Below are 20,000 nucleotides of genomic sequence, written 5' to 3' on the forward strand. Positions count from 1 at the left end.
TACAGGCTATACACATTATATAATATAGCAATAAAATGCTCGGTACAAACATATAAAACCCCGTTTGCCAGGGCAAAGCCTAAAGGTAAATCAAGTACTTCAACAAAGAAAGAAGGCAGTAGACTCTGACATAAGACATCTATAACACATTATATAACTGCACCACCACATCCACTCACACAACCACATTTACCACAACCACACATTACACTGATACACACAGCAACACAGCCCTTGTGCATACCCAACCCCGGAGACGAGCCCGTTCCATCCCCTGAACTTCAACCCCCCCTTTCACAATGCTAACAATGCTCTCACACTCATACTACGGTACCCTGCTGAAAAAGCCTGGTCCCAGCGACTTCCATATATTTCCCGATTACAACACAATGTTCTATAAATGGTCGCCGCCAACACCCTTTTGCGCACTTCCCAATCCCCATTCCCTCTTATTGCCCAGGATACAAAAACAAAATCCGCAATTATATACGTGATTGCACGTTGCACAGGCGCCTCGACGCCTCCCACGTCCAAACTTAACGCCCTCAATACTGATATCCCGCCTCCTCCCACTGTCCTCAGAACCTTACCCATCCATTCCCTGATACTCCCCAAATTATCACAAAAATACACTACATGAAACGCCGTCTCCTCATCCCCGCACACCCGACACGCGCCCTCCACCATCAACCCTCTTTCCTTAAGTGCAGCACCCGACGGCAGTATACCATGGAGAAAACGGAAAAATACCTCTCGCACATTTGGACGCACGCGCATCAACCGTAATCTCTCCCATATATCCTTCCACGCATACATAGGGTAGATACTCTCAGCCTTCGCGACTACCTTCGCCCTTACAACACGCTCTAAAACACCCACTCGAACTTTATTAGGGTCCCGTACATGCAGCAACGCCCGCAACACGTCTTCACACACCTTCATCTCCGACCCTCCCCACCACATTCGCACCTCTTCATGCAAGTCATTCACGCCCCTCCCCGCTTGACCCCGCACATGGCGTAACCCCCACTTCAAATAAATACACTTGACTCTTAACCGTAAATCAATCAACCCCAATCCTCCTCTGTTGACCGGTAAAGTAACCACACTCCTACTCAACCATTCACACCCGGAACCCCAAAGAAAATGGAAAACCCTCTTTAACAGCCTCGTAACATCCGGACCTGCTAACGGATATACCGCAGCCACGTGCCAGACTTTACTGTATAACAACACATTCACAACAATCGCACGCTGATGTACTGTCAAATGAGTTGGTCTCAACCCATCCAATCGCCCCACCACTCGATCCACAACAAGTCCAGAATTAACCATCCTCGCCTCTCTCGCACTACCCATATACACTATTCCACACACTTTTATCCTGTCCACCATATTCCAACGTACATTCCTTCCCCAACTCTCTCTTCCCACCCAATCTCCTAAGACCAGTAATTTTGATTTTTCCACATTAACTCTTAACCCGGTAACCCCCGCGAAATTATCAATAACATCTCCAACTGCACGTAAACTCCTCTGCGTTCGCACGAGTATTGTCGTGTCATCCACATACCCTATTATTCCCTGCTCTCCACTTCCTACTCCCCAATCCACCTCCATACACGCTTCCACCTTTCTATAGAAAGGGTCTGTTAAACAGGCAAACAACAATTGAGACAGGGGACAACCCTGCCTAATACCCCGACCCATGGATACCCACTCCCTAACTTCCCATTTACCTGTACACACACTCCCACACCTGTATACAATGTCTCTGCCCAACGCACCACCTCCTCCCCAAAACCCTGCCTCCTTAATATGTACCACAACACCTCACGTTCTACACTATCATACGCCGCCTGCCAATCTAACGCTAAGACACCCCCCCCTGCTCCCCTCCCGACCCTTCCACAAAATTCTTTATAATACTATGCCCGTCATACATCGTCCTCCCAGACACACCATATTGTCCTCTCGCAACCACTCTATCCACCACACACTTCATCCTATTTCCTAAAATTTTTGCAAAAATCTTATAATCAGCACACAGCAATGATATTATCCTAAAGTCCCGCACCGTGTCTTGTCTCTTACCTTTTGGCACTAAAACCACAACCGCAGTTCCTTGCAACCTGCCCATCCTCCCCTCCCTTTTCATCGTATTCATTAGTTCTACTAAGAAGGACTTCAACACATTCCAATGGCTCACATAATACTCACAGGGCAAGCCATCCAGACCTGGAGCCTTACCTCGTGCCATCCCCTCCAAAGCCCTCCACACCTCCCCTTCTTCAATATCCCCCCCAACGCCATGCGATCACTGCCACTTAGCACACAAGATACATTCTCCCCCAACCTCCCAAAAGCCTCCACATCCACCCCTACACTCAGTAAATTTTTGCCAAACCACCTATCCACGTAATCACTCATTGCCTCCGTTGTTCTTAACTCATGTCCCGCCCTATATCCACCTAAGTCCTCATGTACCACCAGCCTATCAATTTCCATAGCCATACGTCGCTGCCTCTGTCCCCGTAACACACAGGCCGATGGGCGGTCACCCCACACCGCCTCTTCAATTCCACCCTGCACTCTCACCGCATCAAATCTGTCATTCTTCAAATCTCGAATCCTCCCTTTTAACAACTCGATTTCCTCCATGGGATACTGCCCTGCCTGCACACCCCTCTCATAACAACTTTGCAACCTACCCTCGAAATACTGCTGCAACCCGTATGTCATCCAACCCTGGTACTTTTCCCATTACACATAAAACCGCCGGATCCTCTCCTTAGCTACCCCATCCCTCCACCCCAGCAAGTCACCCACATCCCTACCCTCTCCCCACAAATTCTCCCACATTGTCCTAAAATCTAACCCCGCCTCCTCCACCCCAAGAAGTCTCACATTTAACTTCCAATACCCTGGATACCTCTTAGGTAAGCTGGCCCAAGTCAAGTCCATATAAACAGCTCTATGATCCATGTATACAGCATCCACCGTACGCACACACATCACCCGCACACTTCTCGTCACATATAACCTATCGAGCCTGGCCTCGTATCCCTGTCTATGAAACGTATGCTCAACCATTAGGTCCCCACCTCCAATAACATCCCTTAACCCCACGCCCAGCAAAAGATCCCTTAGGCTAACCAAAAAACACCCTGCCCCCCCGTGGCTCCACATCCTTTCTACGTACTATACAATTCCAATCACTGCCCACGATTGTTACCGAGGGAAGAGATCTCAAATAATAAACCAAAACATCACGCACAAATTCATTCTTCACCCATACATCACGCTCCGCCAGCGCATACACACAAACCACTGCCACTCGCTCACCTCTCCACCATCCATCTACCCGGAGTACCCTACCCTCCTCCCCTCCCTCATATCTAATTACAACAAACGGGCTCGTCTCCCGAATCAGAATCCCAACCCCACCTTTCAAACGGTCCGAATATGCCACAAACACACGATATCCATCCACATTCAAATCCCGACCCGCCTTAAAGTTATGCTCCTGCATGAATACAATATCTATGGCATGACGCCTCAGAAACCCCTGGAGCCACAAACGCTTCACATTCACACACAACCCATTTACATTCACAGTCATACACCTGAAACCTTCTTGAAGGGTTTTACATGCTGCCCTGTAACTCCTTTCATAGACACGTCACCAGCCTTCCTACTTTTCCTACCATGCTCACCACAGTGAGCTCTATTCCCTCCCCGGTCGAACACCTGACCGGACACACCTGTGGCGCCTCCACTCATCACATCAGCCCACGGTTTCTTCCCCGGTCTCTGCGCCGGGATCAAGACATCATCGGAATCAGAGTGCGTTGCCGCCCTCTTCCGCTGAACACTCTCTGCATCCATGGTCTGGTCGGGGAATGCCTCACAATGCACCTCCGCCGCCACCTCGACCACGGTCACCATTCCCGTAGAAGTGGCACCTGCAGTCAGCTGGCTGTCTCTCCTCTCGTCCTCACTCTCCTCTGGTCCTTCCACCGATTGTACATCATCCCCGGCTCTCTTCGTCTCCAAAAACCTTTCCGTCAACTGCTCTAAAGCCACATCCTCTGCTCGTTCTCCTCCACTCAGCTTGGTCTCCCCTTCCACCAAAGTGGAGACTGTAGATCCTACAGGCATTGATGGGCTCGACCCCACCGTCGGAAACTCTCTCTCCACCTCCTCGCTCCAAGACGAACTATGGCCCTTTACAGGCGTCCCGCTGGCAGGCCCCGCCTTCGGGTCAGGCCCTCGCTCAGTCCTTCTGTCTGCATCCTGTCGTCGCTGCTGCCTCTCACACTGTGCTGCCATATGGTCATAAGCGCCACATAGCCTGCAAGTCTTGCGCTGCCCTGCATAATACACCATCACTTGCGTCTGGAAGTCGTCCAGGATGACAAACGACGGGATGGGATGCCTCAGCGTCATCTTTAGGTTGAATGTACCCTCCGGCCAGCCGGCGTACACCCCATCCACACAGGTACCTGCCGTTGCCAGATGCACAGTACCGTAACGTTCAAAAACGTTCCGTATATCTGCCTCATCAGCTTCGAAAGGCACATTACGTACCTTCACCCAAGTGTAGTGTTGCGACACATCAATTTTTTTTTATATTTTTATTTAAAACAACACAATACATTAAATAGATAAAAGAACACAGTATCAGTTCTTACTCAAAATTATAAATCTCATTGTCTAAATGAACACAGACGATTAACGTTGTGTTGTCACACCTGTCAATCATCCCATATACATTACATCCAATGTAACTATGTTAAGTAAGATTACACAAGATAACATAACAATATTCATCATTATTTTATAACCAAGGAAAACCCAAACCTACACTCCTTTACAATACTCATTATTGCCAGTGCCGACACAGCTGACACTTCTACCCCCCCCCCCCGTATGTACAGTCCCCATTCTAAATAACATACATGAATTTCCCTAATGAATGGTCGTTGAAAACAATTTCTACTAAAATAACCCAACCCAGCAGACTTCCAAACAAAAACAGTCAGGGTCATTATAAGACATGTAGGAACGAGTCCTGCAATCATATATGTATACATATACGCATGCATATACACATACGTGTATGTGCACTTATTCATAAGAACAAACTAAATCATACATAGAAATAAATCGCTAAATGACTTGTCTGCAAATAAACTAAATATTACAATCTATGATAGAACTATACCTAAGACATTGGTTCCCCCAAACACCCTACACATACACAAAGTTAATGTTACCGATTAACACTCAATATATAATAGGACCTTCCATACAAAATAAGGGTATATATAAACCCCATCAAATACTTATATATTTTCGTACATAGTGCATAATGTACCCATTCAATACAATAAAAAGGAGATGTATGACAAGGCTAAATCTATCTTCAGATTAAAAATATATGACATAACCTCACATTATACATATAAATATAAACCTCCTATATAAAATGGTTCTTATAACAAGGGAAAAAACCGAAAATCACATACAACTTTTGACTCTGTGATTTTACAAATTCATAAGGTCTACATACTCCGGAGCCCCCAACGGCTCCCTACAATAAACTTTACCCACATCAACCACCTTGCAAACCAATCAACCATACCTCACCAGGCTTCCAATCACTCCAAGAGGGCGCACCACTGAAGAGACCAACCCCTTGCCTCTCACCCCATACTCAAACGGAGTAAACGTTCAACAGTAAGTTCACGATATCCCTCCGGAAAACTAATTACCCACCTTCCCCCATATAATTGTTTGTTCCTACATGCTGTCCTATAAAAACTCGCCGCCAACGCTTTTATCCTAATGTTCCCCTCCACCTCCCTCATCCCCCAAGAAACATACAAGTAATCAACTATTACGTATCTGATAGCCCTTCCCACCTCTTTGGGTACCCCTTCCATATCTAACATTAAAGCCCTAAGGGGTGATATCTTCCCCCCCCCCCCAATAAAAAGAAAACCCTCTTCAACCACAATCTTACCACCTCCAATGCAGAACAAAAATATACTACATGAAAAGCCGTTTCAACTTCCCCACAAAAAGCGCATGACGCCTCTCTCACAAAACCCATTCGTCTTAGCACCTCTTTCGATGCTAACGTCCCCATAAGAAATCTATATACTAATTCCCTCGCTCTTGCCGGTATTCTTAATTTACTAAATTCCACCCATATCACTCTCCAATCATATGTGGGATACACTGCCATCCCTTGCATTAATTCCTGACGACGGCCCACACCCACTAACCGTTTTACCTTGAGTTTTTTAACATTGCATACCTTTAACATAAACCGCAACATGTCTTCACACTCCACTAAGTCCCTGCCACCCCACCATTTGCGGATATCCCCCATCACCTCCCCCACCCGAAGACCCCTTTCCCCCGCTGCCCGAATATACCTCTGCTTCACATATAGCGCCTTCACCCTAGACCCTAATGCAATCAATCCCAGTCCTCCCTGCCTTACCGCAGTCATTACTACATCTTTGCCCAACCACGCCCTCCCATAGCCCCACACATACCTTAAGACCCTTCTTTGCATTTCCATAATATCCTGACTTTGTAATGGGTAAATTTCCGCCACTCCCCACACCTTACTATAAATCAGCGTATTTACCACCACAACCCTTTGATGCAAGGTTACATCCCCGGCCCTTAGACTCCTCAGCCTACTCAAAGCTCTGTCCATTACCATTTCTGAATTAACCCTCCTGCTCTCCTGTGCATCTGCCAAAAACAAAATCCCACAAATCTTTAGCCTATCTACAGTTATCCAACCAAACTCCTCCCCCAAGGTCCCTCCTACCCAAGCGCCTACCTCCAACAACCGTGATTTCTGCTTATTAACTCTCATCCCAGTAGCATTCCCAAAAATCTCAATTACCCTTCCCACTTTTCTTAAATCTTCAATCTCATTAAGTAAAACAGTTGTATCATCTACATAACCAACAATATTCCCACAATATCCTCCACTCTCCCCCAACCTTCCCATCCCACCATCAACCAGAACATAGAAAGGATTCTGCATACATGCAAAGAGTATTTGGGAGAGTGGACACCCCTGCCTTAAACCCCTTCCCATGCTTACTGAACTACCCAACCTCCCATTTACCTGTACTCTCATTGATGCATTCTCATACAAAGTCCTCACCCATCCAACCACCCTCCCTCCAAAACCCATTCTCACCATACTCTCAATCAAAAATTCCCTATCCACATAATCATAAGCTTTCTCCCAATCCAGACCTAGAATACCTCCCTTATTACTACCCTCAAGGAAATCCCGAATACGACCATGACCTACCCGCATACTCCTCCCCGGGATACCAAACTGTCCCCCATGTATCACCGACCCCATGACCTTCTTCAGTCTATTACCCAAAATTTTCGCAAAAACCTTGTAATCAGCGCACATCAAAGATATTGCACGGTAAGCACTCAACTCTCTACCCCCCCCCCTTCTTTGGCACCAAAACTATGACACCCGTACTTTGCGATATGCCCAACTTCCCACTAGTTAACATATGGTCCAATAGCCTAACAAAACACTGCCTAATACACCCCCAATGTGCTCTATAAAAATCATTTGGTATACCGTCTATCCCTGGTGTTTTCCCGGTACTCATCCCGAAAACTGCCTCTTCCACCTCAACCTCACTTATACCAACCTCCAACCCCACTCTATCCTGCTCACTTAAAACGCTATGGAACCCCCCTTCAAAAATACCCTCCCAGGAACCCCCCTCCCTCCAACTCCATTTCTCTCTAAACCAACTATCAGCATAGAGACTCATACTTTCCGTATTGGATAGGACTCGACCCACTGGATACCCTCCCACCCCAGGGCTTGTCTCCAATTGTAGAATGGTGGTTACACTCTGTCGGTCCCGAAATTTACGTAAAACATACCCAGACGGTTTATCACCCCACAAAACATCCTCTAACCCCGCCCTAACCCTAATTGCATCAAACCTATCATTGTGTAATTCAGCTATTCTACTCCGCAGTCTGTCCATATCATCCCTCCTACCACCTCCCCCAACATAACAATCTTGCAACTGTCCCTCCAGATAATTTTGCAACCCAAAACGCCACCTCGCCTCCTCTCGTCCCCTAGCCTTAAAAAAATTCGCTATTCCAGGTTTTGCCTGCATTTCCCACCAATCTAACAGATCTATCTCCCTGTTCCTAGCCTCCCAAAAAGGCAACCACCAATCACTGAAAAAAGGCCCCTCCCCCTCCTCCTTAAGAAGCCTTACATTTAATTTCCAGTACCCAGAATAAATACGCACCACTCCATCCCACATCAAATCTGCTATTACCGCTCTGTGATCAGAAAACCCCACATCGAAGGTTTGCACCCTCACAACATCTATACCCTGCTTAATATAAATTCTGTCTAATCGCGCTTCATATCCCCTACGGACGAACGTATGCTCCACTAGGTAACCCCCCCTCCCCACCACATCAACAACCCCAATATCTCGCAATACATCCCTCAGCACACTCAGCACACAACCCGCCCCTCTCGGTTCGACATCACCACTCCTAATCACACAATTCCAATCACCTCCTATTACTGTTATAGCAGGCAAACCTCTCAAGTGATACAGCAATACCTCTCTGACAAAATCTACTTTTACCCTGATATTACTAGTTGCTGGCATGTAAACTCCCACGAAACTAACTCGACTCTCACCCCAGACGCCATCCACCCTCACGATCCTCCCCCCCCCCTCTTCCCAACCGATGACACGCAAGGGGCTGGTCTCCTTTACCGCAACTGCTACCCCACCTTTCAATTGCAAACCACTGGTTACATACATCCGATATCCTTTCACCCTCAACACACTACCAGCCCTGTGATTATGCTCTTGCAAAAAGCATATGTCAACATCAAACCGCCTTAAAAACCACTCCAACCAAACTTTCTTGACCTCAGTCTTAAGTCCATTAACATTAAGCGTGACACATCTGAAAATTACAGAAGGGGCGGCTTTCCCCTATGCCTCTGGGATTTACCCACTGCACTTTTCATATTACGTGTTCCTTTGCCACTCGAGTTTTCCTGTGCAGTCACCTCCCCCCTCCCTTTCCCAATTTGCAACTCAGGCACACCTCTACCACTATGTGTCCTCGGCTCCACAACCGCTGCCCATGACTTCTTCCCCGGCCTCTGCCCTGGGGTAATGACCTCATCTATCTCTGATGCCGCAGTTCGTTTCCTAGAACTCACACTTACACACATATCACCCTCAGACAAATCCTCCTGGTGTACCTCCACGGCCACCACATGCTCCCGCCCAATCTTACTCAAGTCTTCCTCAACAATTTGTTGTCCCTCCAAAGTTCCAGCTTCACATGAACTGAGGACACCTTTTGCACAGGGTTCCTCCTCATCCAAAAAATCCTTGATCACATCTGCCAATAACCCATCCTGGGTTGAAGCTTCCTGGACGAAAGTCTCCTCAGATGTCACCTTCAACTCCCCCGACGCCCCTGGGAGAGTGACACATGTCTCCGCCGCCGCCACCTCCCGGTCGACCTCTTCGCTCCAGAGGTCATTCCTCCGGCCTCCCGAGGCATCAGAGCCAGGCACCAAATTACACGACTGTTGAATCACAATTGGAGTGTCGAGAATTCGAGAAGCCCGCCTCCTAGGACACTGGGCTGCCATGTGCTCATAAGAGCTACATAGACGACATGTTTTCCGTTGCCCAGCATAGTACACATAAACCTGTGTTCTACAACCGATCATCGTAACATAGGATGGTATAGGCCTTGTTAAAGTCATTTTAAGGGTGTAAGAACCTTCCGGCATTCCTTCATATGGACCATCCCTCCACACCCCCATTGTTGCAGAATGCACTGTCCCATAGCTTCGAAAAAACTCCTGCAGGCCATAAGCCGTAGCCTCGAAGGGTACATTCCGTACCTTCACCCATGTGAAGTACTTAGAGACGTCATGTAACACAACATCCATCGTTGAATTCACACTCATGCGTTGTTCCTGGTAATGCTCGACAATTCTTGTGTAGAAATCGACTCGTAGAAATTTCACAAAGATTCTTGTTAAACCATTAAGGGCGACGCCATACAATTCCTCGTTGGGAATACCATATGTATCCCTGATGATGTTAGGGAGAAGGACGTTCATCGTATCTCCACTTAACGTACCACGAACCAGCTCTATGCAGATAGTATTCACTCTCCGTACTGTATGTTCCGCCATGTTGATATCCCAATGAGCAGCGCACGTCCTCACTACTCAATGGTTGTTGCTGAACTAAGGTAGCTCGCCTGAAGACAGCAGAGGGGTGCTGAGACACAACCGCACTACACCGTGGTCAGGCAGCAAAATGATGCTCCAAGACGAACTATGGCCCTTTACAGGCGTCCCGCTGGCAGGCCCTGCCTTCGGGTCAGGCCCTCGCTCAGTCCTTCTGTCTGCATCCTGTCGTCGCTGCTGCCTCTCACACTGTGCTGCCATATGGTCATAAGCGCCACATAGCCTGCAAGTCTTGCGCTGCCCTGCATAATACACCATCACTTGCGTCCGGAAGTCGTCCAGGATGACAAACGACGGGATGGGATGTCTCAGCGTCATCTTTAGGTTGAATGTACCCTCCGGCCAGCCGGCGTACGCCCCATCCACACAGGTACCTGCCGTTACCAGATGCACAGTACCGTAACGTTCAAAAACGTTCCGTATATCTGCCTCATCAGCTTCGAAAGGCACATTACGTACCTTCACCCAAGTGTAGTGTCGCGACACATCAATTAAACGAGCTCGTATTGCCGAGTTTACGTCCACACAGCCATCTTGATACTGCTCCACCAGGCGCTCATACACTGCCGTCGATCGTAGCTTAATGAATATTCGGTAAGCCCCGTTGAGCGATACTCCATACAAATCTTGATCAGCAATGCCGTATGTGTCGCGAATAATCAAAGGTAGAAGCACCTGTGCGGACTGAGGCGTAACTACACCCCGCACTAAATCAAAGCACACAGTGTTGACTCGCCTTCTGATAGTCTGCGCCATCTTGTGAAAATCAATCTGCACAGGAAGGCCTCTCAACCAGGAGTGTGTGCACAGCACAACCTCACGGCAATAAAGCGATGAGGTCAGTGTGAGAAAATTGGTGTTTTTATGTGAGGGCATCATCCATCATCCATGTAGTGGACCTGTGATCACCATCACAGGTCCACTACAGTACTGGAGCCACGCTGTACAACCCATTTATATAACAAAAGATTAATCCGTGGTTGTACGTACAGGAATAACGTAATATCCACGCCAGTATCATAAAGATATATTTCTTCGTCTCCTAATATGCCGGGGGGCGGAGGCCCCAGCCTCTCTTATCTAAATCGAGAGGGTCCTAGCACGCCCCTATCATTATCATTATTATTATTAAAAAAATGACAGCTGTGTAGAAGCTAAAATGCTCTGAGTTGCTGGTATTGATATATACCAGCATATATACACTGAGAAACATACACTGAGAGGTGTGTGTTTCTCAGTGTATATACAGAGATAGGTATGTCAATGTATATACGTTAATAGCTATGTATCTCTCAGTGTATGCACACTGAGATATATGTATCTCTCAGTATTTATATACTGAGAATTTACTTAAATTCCTATTTTAGGTATTAAAGTATTCTTAACTAGTGAAAAACGGGTGACGTTCAGCCTTAATGACCCTTGTGTAGTAGATAGGCTTTAAACCCAGCTAACCAACCGACCCTTCGCTCATCTGACTTCACCCAATCAGCAACTCTTTCAGATTTTCGAGGGATTCTATTGGTGGTAAGCAGGAGACGTCGAAGGTATAAATACTGCAGCTGGTGGTTTGTGTCGGACACTTGCAGGTGGAACTCACCCACGATAAGTCAGGTAAGTGTGTAGTCTTATATCTGTTATATTCGTCCCATAATTAAACTTTTTAATTTATTTTTTGGTATAATACATGTGGATAGTTTAATAATATTAATGAATTGTTAATGAAGTATACTTATGGTAAAGGGGAATTAATTAATATTTTTACTTACAGAATGTGTTCGTGGTTAATGTTATTGGGAACTTTGTTCGTGGCTGCCACAAGTGCAGTGCCACTACGTAAGTGCAATATTTGTCTAGAAATATCATAATTTCTTACTTTCAATACATGTTTGAAGTACATTTACCAAAATGTTGGCTGAAACTGAGAACCCCGTTGTTCCGAACTTGTTTCAGGGTTCAAGTACTGTTACTATCAAAGTTTATGCCGGATTAGCTTATAAACGATTTAACTAGTACTCGTAAGCTCCTAAATTTAATCTAGGAAGCCTTCAAGCCACAGAAGCTTGTTTATATTAATGGGAGTAGAATTAGTCAATATTGTGGAAAGCTTAAGTTTCTTAAAGCTTATACTTATTCATAATTGCACTTTTTCTTTTTCCCAAACTTTAATTCCTACTAAACCTTAGCCTTAAACCTGCTAATAAAATACTGTCCCCACTATACAGAAGTGGGTGACTACCCAGCGCCACCTACAACACTTGACTGTTGCTTCAACGGAACTACAATAAACCACGGGAAGGTGGTAGCAACCTTCGCAGAGAATTGTCTTCAGTTATTGTGTAAAAACGGAAGTATCGCCGCCCGCACCCATGGTGACCCTGGCTGCTCTCACTGTAAGTATCTAGCTTCACAAAGACTGCTTTTACAACTCGTCAGACTTGCTGGAGCAGTAGTTTGGTAAGATATTGAATCTTAAAACTGCTTCAAGAGTTTCCTAATTCTCTAATTTTTCTCAAATAACTTTACTTTATTTCTAAAATTTTTTGGTTCTTTTAAAGAAATTAACTTCCAAATTTCTAATTTCTTAAATCCACACTGCCCTCGTTAAGGATTGAGAGGTAAAGAAAAGCCTTCGTCTTTTTCAGCCTGGTAACTTTTGTTAACCCACAAGTTTCTAAATTCACTAGAGTAACTTTTAATTACTGTAATTCACTTAACTTAGGCTGTGAGTTCAACAATCGTCTGTACTCTGAAGGAGAGAAACTGTCTGGTCACTGCCTGGTAATGACCTGTACACAAGGTTCCTGGACACTCAGTAGTACCATCGATAACTGCTGCAGGCACTGCTATATCCACGATGACCCTCACATCTATACATTCGACGACCATCGCTACGACTGGCATGGCAACTGCAACTACTCCGTCGCTCAAGTAGAAAATAGTTACGACCCTCCAGCTGGTGTCTTCAGCGACTTCGAAGCTTGCTACGGTCTGGCGTCCTGCCTCAGCTTTACAACCTTCAAAGACAATCCCCATACTCTAATATCTCTAGACACCTCTGTCTTTAACGTGAGTAACTTGCTAAAATTTTTAGCCTTGCTACTAGGTCACTAGTTAATAGTCGTCAAATATAATTTTTTTTCATAGTAAGGGGACCACCCATTTAAACTTTACTTAAATTCCTCATTTTTTTAGCCTTCACAACTTCCCTTCTATAAAGGGATGAGATGACTAACTACTCGGCAACGTTACATTAGTTTTATGATCTCTAGATTAAAGTGAATGGTGACCCTTACGTAGTGCCACTCGCTGGTATACACGCAGTGACTTCCTCAGGAGGAACACATCCCGTCCTGGTCTGGCGTAGCAACCAGTGTATCCTACTCTTCGGCTCTTCAAACATAATGGTAAATTACTTTTCTAGAAACTAAAATGACTTGACTTGATAAAGCCTGACTTCAGGAGTAAAAATTTCTTGAATAACCTGTCAGGCAACTACTTCGCTCTTCACTAATTTATAGCAAATATCTTAACAAGCCTGATTCTCTACCTACTGCACTACTTGCAACGGCAGATTCAACACTGCCGCCACCGTCTGGACGTGTGGGCTCACCCGAGCAAGGCGGAACACTTGGACGGCCTCTGTGGCCACTTCAACTTCTACAAAGACGACGACTTCATGGACAGAAGTGGTCAGGTGCACACGCTAGAGTACTGGCCTTACGACTTTCCTGCCTCTTGGCTGGTGAGAACTAAACCTGAACTCTGTATTTTGGTTATTCCAATAAACTAAAGCAAAGTTCTTAATATAAATTTAACCTGTTTACTATGGCATTAGTAAGATTAACTCTTATTCCCTAGATTGCACATCATTAATTCTCTAAAGAATTCCCAACTCTTAAGAGTAAGACCCCTTTAACTTTAGTCTTTTGACTCTTCAGACAAGTGAGCAAAGTGAAGTATACTGTGAATCTGGCACTACAGCCCATTGTTCTAGCTGTCCTCCACTCTCGCCTGTAAGTATCCTAAGTTACTAGACTAGAATACTTTAGTTTAAAAACTCCGTGTTAACTGAATTAAATTCTTTCAGTTCAAAGATTTGTGCCAGGCCAGCGAGGAGCAGAAAGCTACGTACAAAACTGAATGTGAAAAATTCCTTTGGTCTCTGATTGCTAGAGACGAGTCTCTCTCGGACCATCTGGGTAAGTTAATGCTGCAATACTAAATTTAAAGATTCACTGTAGTGAAACCTCCTTGACTAACAAACTACCAGAACGTCTTCATCTATGTAGCAAGGACAAGAAATGCTTAAATAGTTCACATCAAGTTTTAAATACTTTAGACAAGTGGTATTACCAACAATTACACAAATGCCTTTACTTTGCCCACACTCCTTACTACCACAAACTTTCCATTGTGTGGACATAAATGTTACCATACAAACGCAGGTTAAATAAACTAGCTTGTTAAACTATCAACGTAGCTGCCCAATCCTTTACTAGTGTCCCTCGGTGATTTACTTCGCACCGGATGAATAGTTCATAAAAATTAAACTAAAATTGTGCCTAATTTTCTTGCAGATACTTGCTCATTTGACCTGTGCATGATGTACCAGGACGGTCGCACACGTACTGAAGTAGCCAATTGGCTGGCAGAACTGAGCAAAATATTGGCAATATCCCTGCAACTTAACTTAGGACTTGGTTAGTATATTTTCTTGCCTCGTTGATAACTCTCTGAAACTACTTAAATGTTAATACCTTTTTTTTTTTTTCTCAGTTATGACAAACGATACCAGTCTTCCTCCGGTGACGGACACTGCTCCGGTGATGCCAGTAGCTACTCGGGGTAGGAGTTTCCAAACTGAACTAGGCACGGACAAAGTAATGCTTAAAAATAAGCACACCACTAACTGTAAGTTTCTTAACTTTTTTACACCTATCTCTAGCTTCACTTTTTTTTGCCAGTTTCTAAATTCATTACTCATTCTAATCACTTCTAAATTTTCAGTAAACTGCGCGTGTGTAGAGGCACTAAAACCTGAAGTTTCTTCCTTGGTGGTACATACCAGACTCTTCCTGGATGCCGTAAAGACGCTGCAGACAACATTGACTAACTACGAACCAAGTAATTCCCTAGACTCCCCCGGGTCGCTGATCAGCCTAAAGTCTCTGAAGAATATCTCTAATAAAGTGAAGAAAAGTATGGGGATGATGGTTGGTGCTTGGGACCAGTTGAAAGAGCAAGTCGGCGAGGGAGAGAGTCTTGACTGTCCTACTAGTGCTGCTAAGGCCACGGTCATTATGATGGATTCCTCTACAAAGGAAGTCCTCTGGCTCGCCAACGCCACTAAGGAGGCGTTTGCTTTTGATTACAATATTGCTGAAGTTGAGGCTACTGCAAGGGAAGCTGTTGGAGCGTCTCTAGCTTTGCAACAAGAGATTAAAGATCTACCTTGTTGATCAAATAATTTAACTTTTACTTTATGGTACTGCAAAATGAGGTTTATTACTATGGAAACTTTTAATTAAAACTAATTGTATGTAGTCTACCCTTAATTTGTCCTCTACAGATTGACAAACCACATTTCGAAGGTATTTTGGAAAGCCTTAGAAAATTCCCCGGCCCCCTTGTCTTTATTCTAATTCCTCTAAGAAAAAATGATTCAGACTGCTAAACCATAGCCCCCCTTTAGCGATTAAAGCTTGCACAAAACATACCAGCGATTTTCAACCTAAACGGATTAACTCTTTTTTTTTCTCCTTCCCGGGGTTTACTAAAAGGAGTGTAGTTATAATTTAAAATTTACCTCTTTGTGTGAACCGTACAGCTCAGAGGAACTAACTTCATGGAGCTAGAGTATTCTTGTATTTAGTATCTGCAGAAAGTTTGGCCAATGAAAACGCTTTCGCAACACCATGGATATCTACACAACAGATGCTTGTCCAGCTTAACTTGTCTTAAAGTTTAAACTTTTACTTATTAATATCCAGCTTGAATAAAACTGCAAAACCGCTTTGAGATTTACCTACTTACGAAAGGCGAGAGTGTTTAAATACTTTAGCAAACCACTGATAGTCTTGCAGTGTCATCCTGTAAAGGATAACACTAGCCTGTAAAGGATAACACTAGCCTGCATATTCTTAACGTTGCATTAAAAGATGGGTAGCTATAGGGTCTTTAACTACTGAAGTAGGTTAGTATATGCTGGGCAGGTGGGGCAACCTGTCTGGTCCAGGGTAATGATGCTGCTCATTTCTAGACTCCTTACCATAGGAATAGGACTCTAATGGCCTTTTTGCTATTTTTAGTATGCAAAACTTCATTTGAACGTAGTTGTACCAGTAAACGTACGGACTTCAGTGGGACGTCTTTCTACTTATCACGGATAATTCTTTAGTTTTCCGCAAAAGCAATTACTATACCTGTTATCTGTAGTGTATCTAAATTTATCCTAACTGTATGGAAATTTGTAGGGTCCTAGCTTTGTATTACCATTAAAATCGAAACCATCTTAAATTTGAAAAGTCTCCTTTAAACAACTGAGTTACCCAACAAAGTTTTCTATGGAGGTACAGTCGTTAACAGTGGTAACTAAAGAATTCTCTCCTGGGTAGGTTCCTAGCTCCTGGCCCCTCTCCTTGATACCTGGACTCCCTTGGCTCAGTCCCTCAATGTCTACCATCCTCCCAGGTGTTAGGGTTTAGCGCTTCCACTTCAGTATCGTTATCTTGTAAAAATTAGTTAAATTGCTTAACTGCAAGTGTTCGTTGGGGTTCCTAGCTCGCGTCCCCAGGATGCTACCTGTCTGCCAGTCCTGGTACTTGCTTACCGGTGGCACCAGTACCTGGTGCCTGCTGGGTAAACTCCGCCCCCTCCCCTCGGGTACCTATTTACTGCTAGGTGAGGGGCAGCAGGTTACTTAAACTTTTTTCCCCACCGCCCTGGGATCGAACCTGGGTCCTTCCTTTGGTAACAGTGATAACATTTAAACCGCAAGGAGCTAGCCACGCGCCTCTTCTAGGATCAAACCTGATTACCTCCCAGTCGCTGTGCAATCCGTACGGGTTTAAAGGATATTATCTTCCATAGTGTACTGTGGCTGCAGGGGTCCATTCACGACTCCTGGGCCCCAGGGTACTGAACCTCGAGGGTTTAGCTCTCTTGATACTGGGCCAAGGGAAAGAGTTAACTCTTGGTCCAGCTTAATTCACGACCTATAAGTGAAATAACATACATTTAGCGATTTTAGTAATTTTACATTTGTGAAGCTGCGAAGTCTACTTGGAGAGTAGTCATGACTGCTCAATAAACTTGATTAACCGTAAAATTAATTCCTGACGTCCCAGTGGGTCAGTCCAGCTGTCTACTTATTACCTGTAGTGGCCTCCAGGGGTCAGCGCCCCCGCAGCCAGGTCCCAGGCCTGGTTGCTGGCCTGATCGATCAGGCAGTTAGTGCCTGCAGTCCAGTGCATGCACCGCATCCCGGCTGATCAGGGACAGACTTGTGGCGTTTGTTTACTTTCCTCTTGACGGCAGTCTCTTGGTAAGCCCTGTATGAAGGGAAGGTAGTCGTGGTTCCTTTACACTTACTGTTCTGTGTAGTCGTCGCAAAAAGTCAGGGGCCCCAAGACTGTTCAACTGCCTCGGTGTACACGTGGAGGATTACCAATAAACCCCTGGCTGTCTGCAAGGAGGTTTCTTGACAGGCACCTAAAGTCAGTACTTGACCAGCCGGACTGTGGTTCGTACGTAGGTTGACATGCGGCCAGCAGTAAACCGGGCAGAGGGGACGTTGACCCCCGAAACCCCCCTCCAGATGTACTCAAAGTAAACCCCCCCCTCCATGTTTACCTGGAGTTTACCTGCGTTCGAGGGAATGCATATCAGACCTTCAACCGATCTCTAGTTAAGTGCCTTATCGCACTTGTGCCGTGGAAGTTCTTTGTACACTCCAGGTCTGCAATGTCTCCTTGAAGGGGGCCGTTAGTGTACAGTATTCCAACCTAGAGAGCACAAGCGATTTGAAGAGAATCGTCATGGGCTTGGCGTCCCTATTTTTGAAGGTTCTCATTATCCATCCTATCATTTTCCTAGCAGATGAGGTAGATGCATTGTTGTGGTCTTTGAAGGTGAGATCCTCTGGCATTATCACTCCCAGGTCATTCACATTACTTTTCTGCTCTATTGTATGGTTAGAATTTGTGGTATACCCTGACATTTTTAATTTCAAGTTTTCCATATCAGTAGTTGAAATTTCTCCTCGTTGAACTTGATATTGTTTTGAGTGACCCATTAGAAGATTTGGATGTCCTCTGAGAGTCTCACGGTGTCCTCGATGGAGGTCACTGCCATGGTGATCAGTCTCTATCTGCAAAGGAAGACATGAGCTATGGCTTACATCTGTCAGAAACGAGGATGGGGAATAGAATGGGAGAGTACTGTGCCTTATGGAACAGGGCTTTTTTTACCGTAGCTGCCTCAGACTTTACTTTATTACTTTGTTCTATTTGTCAGGAAGTTGTAGATCCATGTACCAACTTTAACAGTTATTCCTTTATCCCGCATTTTGTGCTGTTACACCATAGTCACACTTGTCGAAAGTTTTTGCAAAGTGTGTATACTACATCTGTGTTTCGCTTATCTTCTATACTCCCTCCAGGTATATCTGATGTCTTCCTGGAGGTATCCCGCAGCGCCTGCCAAGCTTCTCGTGTTTATAAGTAGTAATTTCAATGCGCAAGTTTGATAATTCCTCCAGTCTGCCCTGCCCCTCCTAAGGCAGGTTCCTTGATGTTGGTGAGGGGCTCTTGATCTGTTTGGAAAAGGGTCTGTGCTCCAGTTCCCTGAATTGACTTTGAATGCCTTCCATTTCCCCCCCCCCCTTCACATACCACAAGCGTTGTATAATCCTACTGGTTTAGCGCTCCAAAATGATCTGGTAATAGTGTTCAGTCATGTTCTCTTGTTCAATGTTCTTATACTTACATCCCTGGTAAACTGTATATCCTCTAAATCCCGGAGTATTTTATGTCGTGATCATATCTCCTTGTTCTTCACTTTCAGTGACATGATTCAGCCTATCCATCTAGTGTATGTGTACTCGCCTATTTGTGGTTGCGGGGGTCGATTCACCGCTCCTGGTCCCGCCTCTTCACTGGTCACTACTAGGTCCACTCTCTCCCTGCTCCATGAGCTTTATCATACTTCTTCCGAAAACTATGTATGGATCCTGCCTCCACTACATCTCTCCACATTGTTCCACTTCCTGACAACTCTGAAGAAATACTTCTTAACATCCCTGTGACTCATCTGAGTTTTCAAGTGTGTGTGTGTGTGTGTGTGTGTGTGTGTGTGTGTGTGTGTGTGTGTGTGTGTGTGGCGGTACTACAAAGTGTTTTGGGAGGGGTGTGTAAGGGGAGGGGAGGGAGGGGTAGGAGGGGCTCCTGTTACTACCCTTCACACTCTGGGCGGCAACATGCCCGCCCTGGCTGCCCCCTGCCACCCGCTGCCATCCCTAAACATCGTGCCCTGAGGCCTTGCGGATTTCTCCAGACCTGATTTCCCTCCCGCTCTGAGACCTCCCACTTAACTCACTCCTCCCGCGAGGTCCTCCAGAGGGACGACTTTCACGGGGGTGAGCGCGGAAGATCGCGTTGTCGCT

At 45.4% G+C, this 20,000-nt stretch overlaps 1 protein-coding gene across 1 annotated transcript; it reads left to right on the forward strand.

The window, feature by feature from the left end:
• Positions 1-11,858: 11,858 nt before the first annotated feature.
• Positions 11,859-15,882, forward strand: LOC128701432 (mucin-2-like). The gene is made up of 11 exons (XM_070081937.1): positions 11,859-11,950; positions 12,108-12,172; positions 12,562-12,729; positions 13,059-13,405; positions 13,609-13,743; positions 13,911-14,081; positions 14,278-14,352; positions 14,427-14,538; positions 14,917-15,039; positions 15,116-15,250; positions 15,347-15,882. The coding sequence occupies exons 2-11, from the start codon at positions 12,109-12,111 to the stop codon at positions 15,796-15,798; spliced, it is 1,782 nt and encodes a 593-aa protein (XP_069938038.1). The 5' UTR covers positions 11,859-11,950; position 12,108; the 3' UTR covers positions 15,799-15,882.
• Positions 15,883-20,000: the final 4,118 nt, after the last annotated feature.

The sequence above is a fragment of the Cherax quadricarinatus genome, unplaced genomic scaffold (assembly GCF_038502225.1).
Source record: "Cherax quadricarinatus isolate ZL_2023a unplaced genomic scaffold, ASM3850222v1 Contig5203, whole genome shotgun sequence".
Classification (NCBI taxonomy): domain Eukaryota; kingdom Metazoa; phylum Arthropoda; class Malacostraca; order Decapoda; family Parastacidae; genus Cherax; species Cherax quadricarinatus.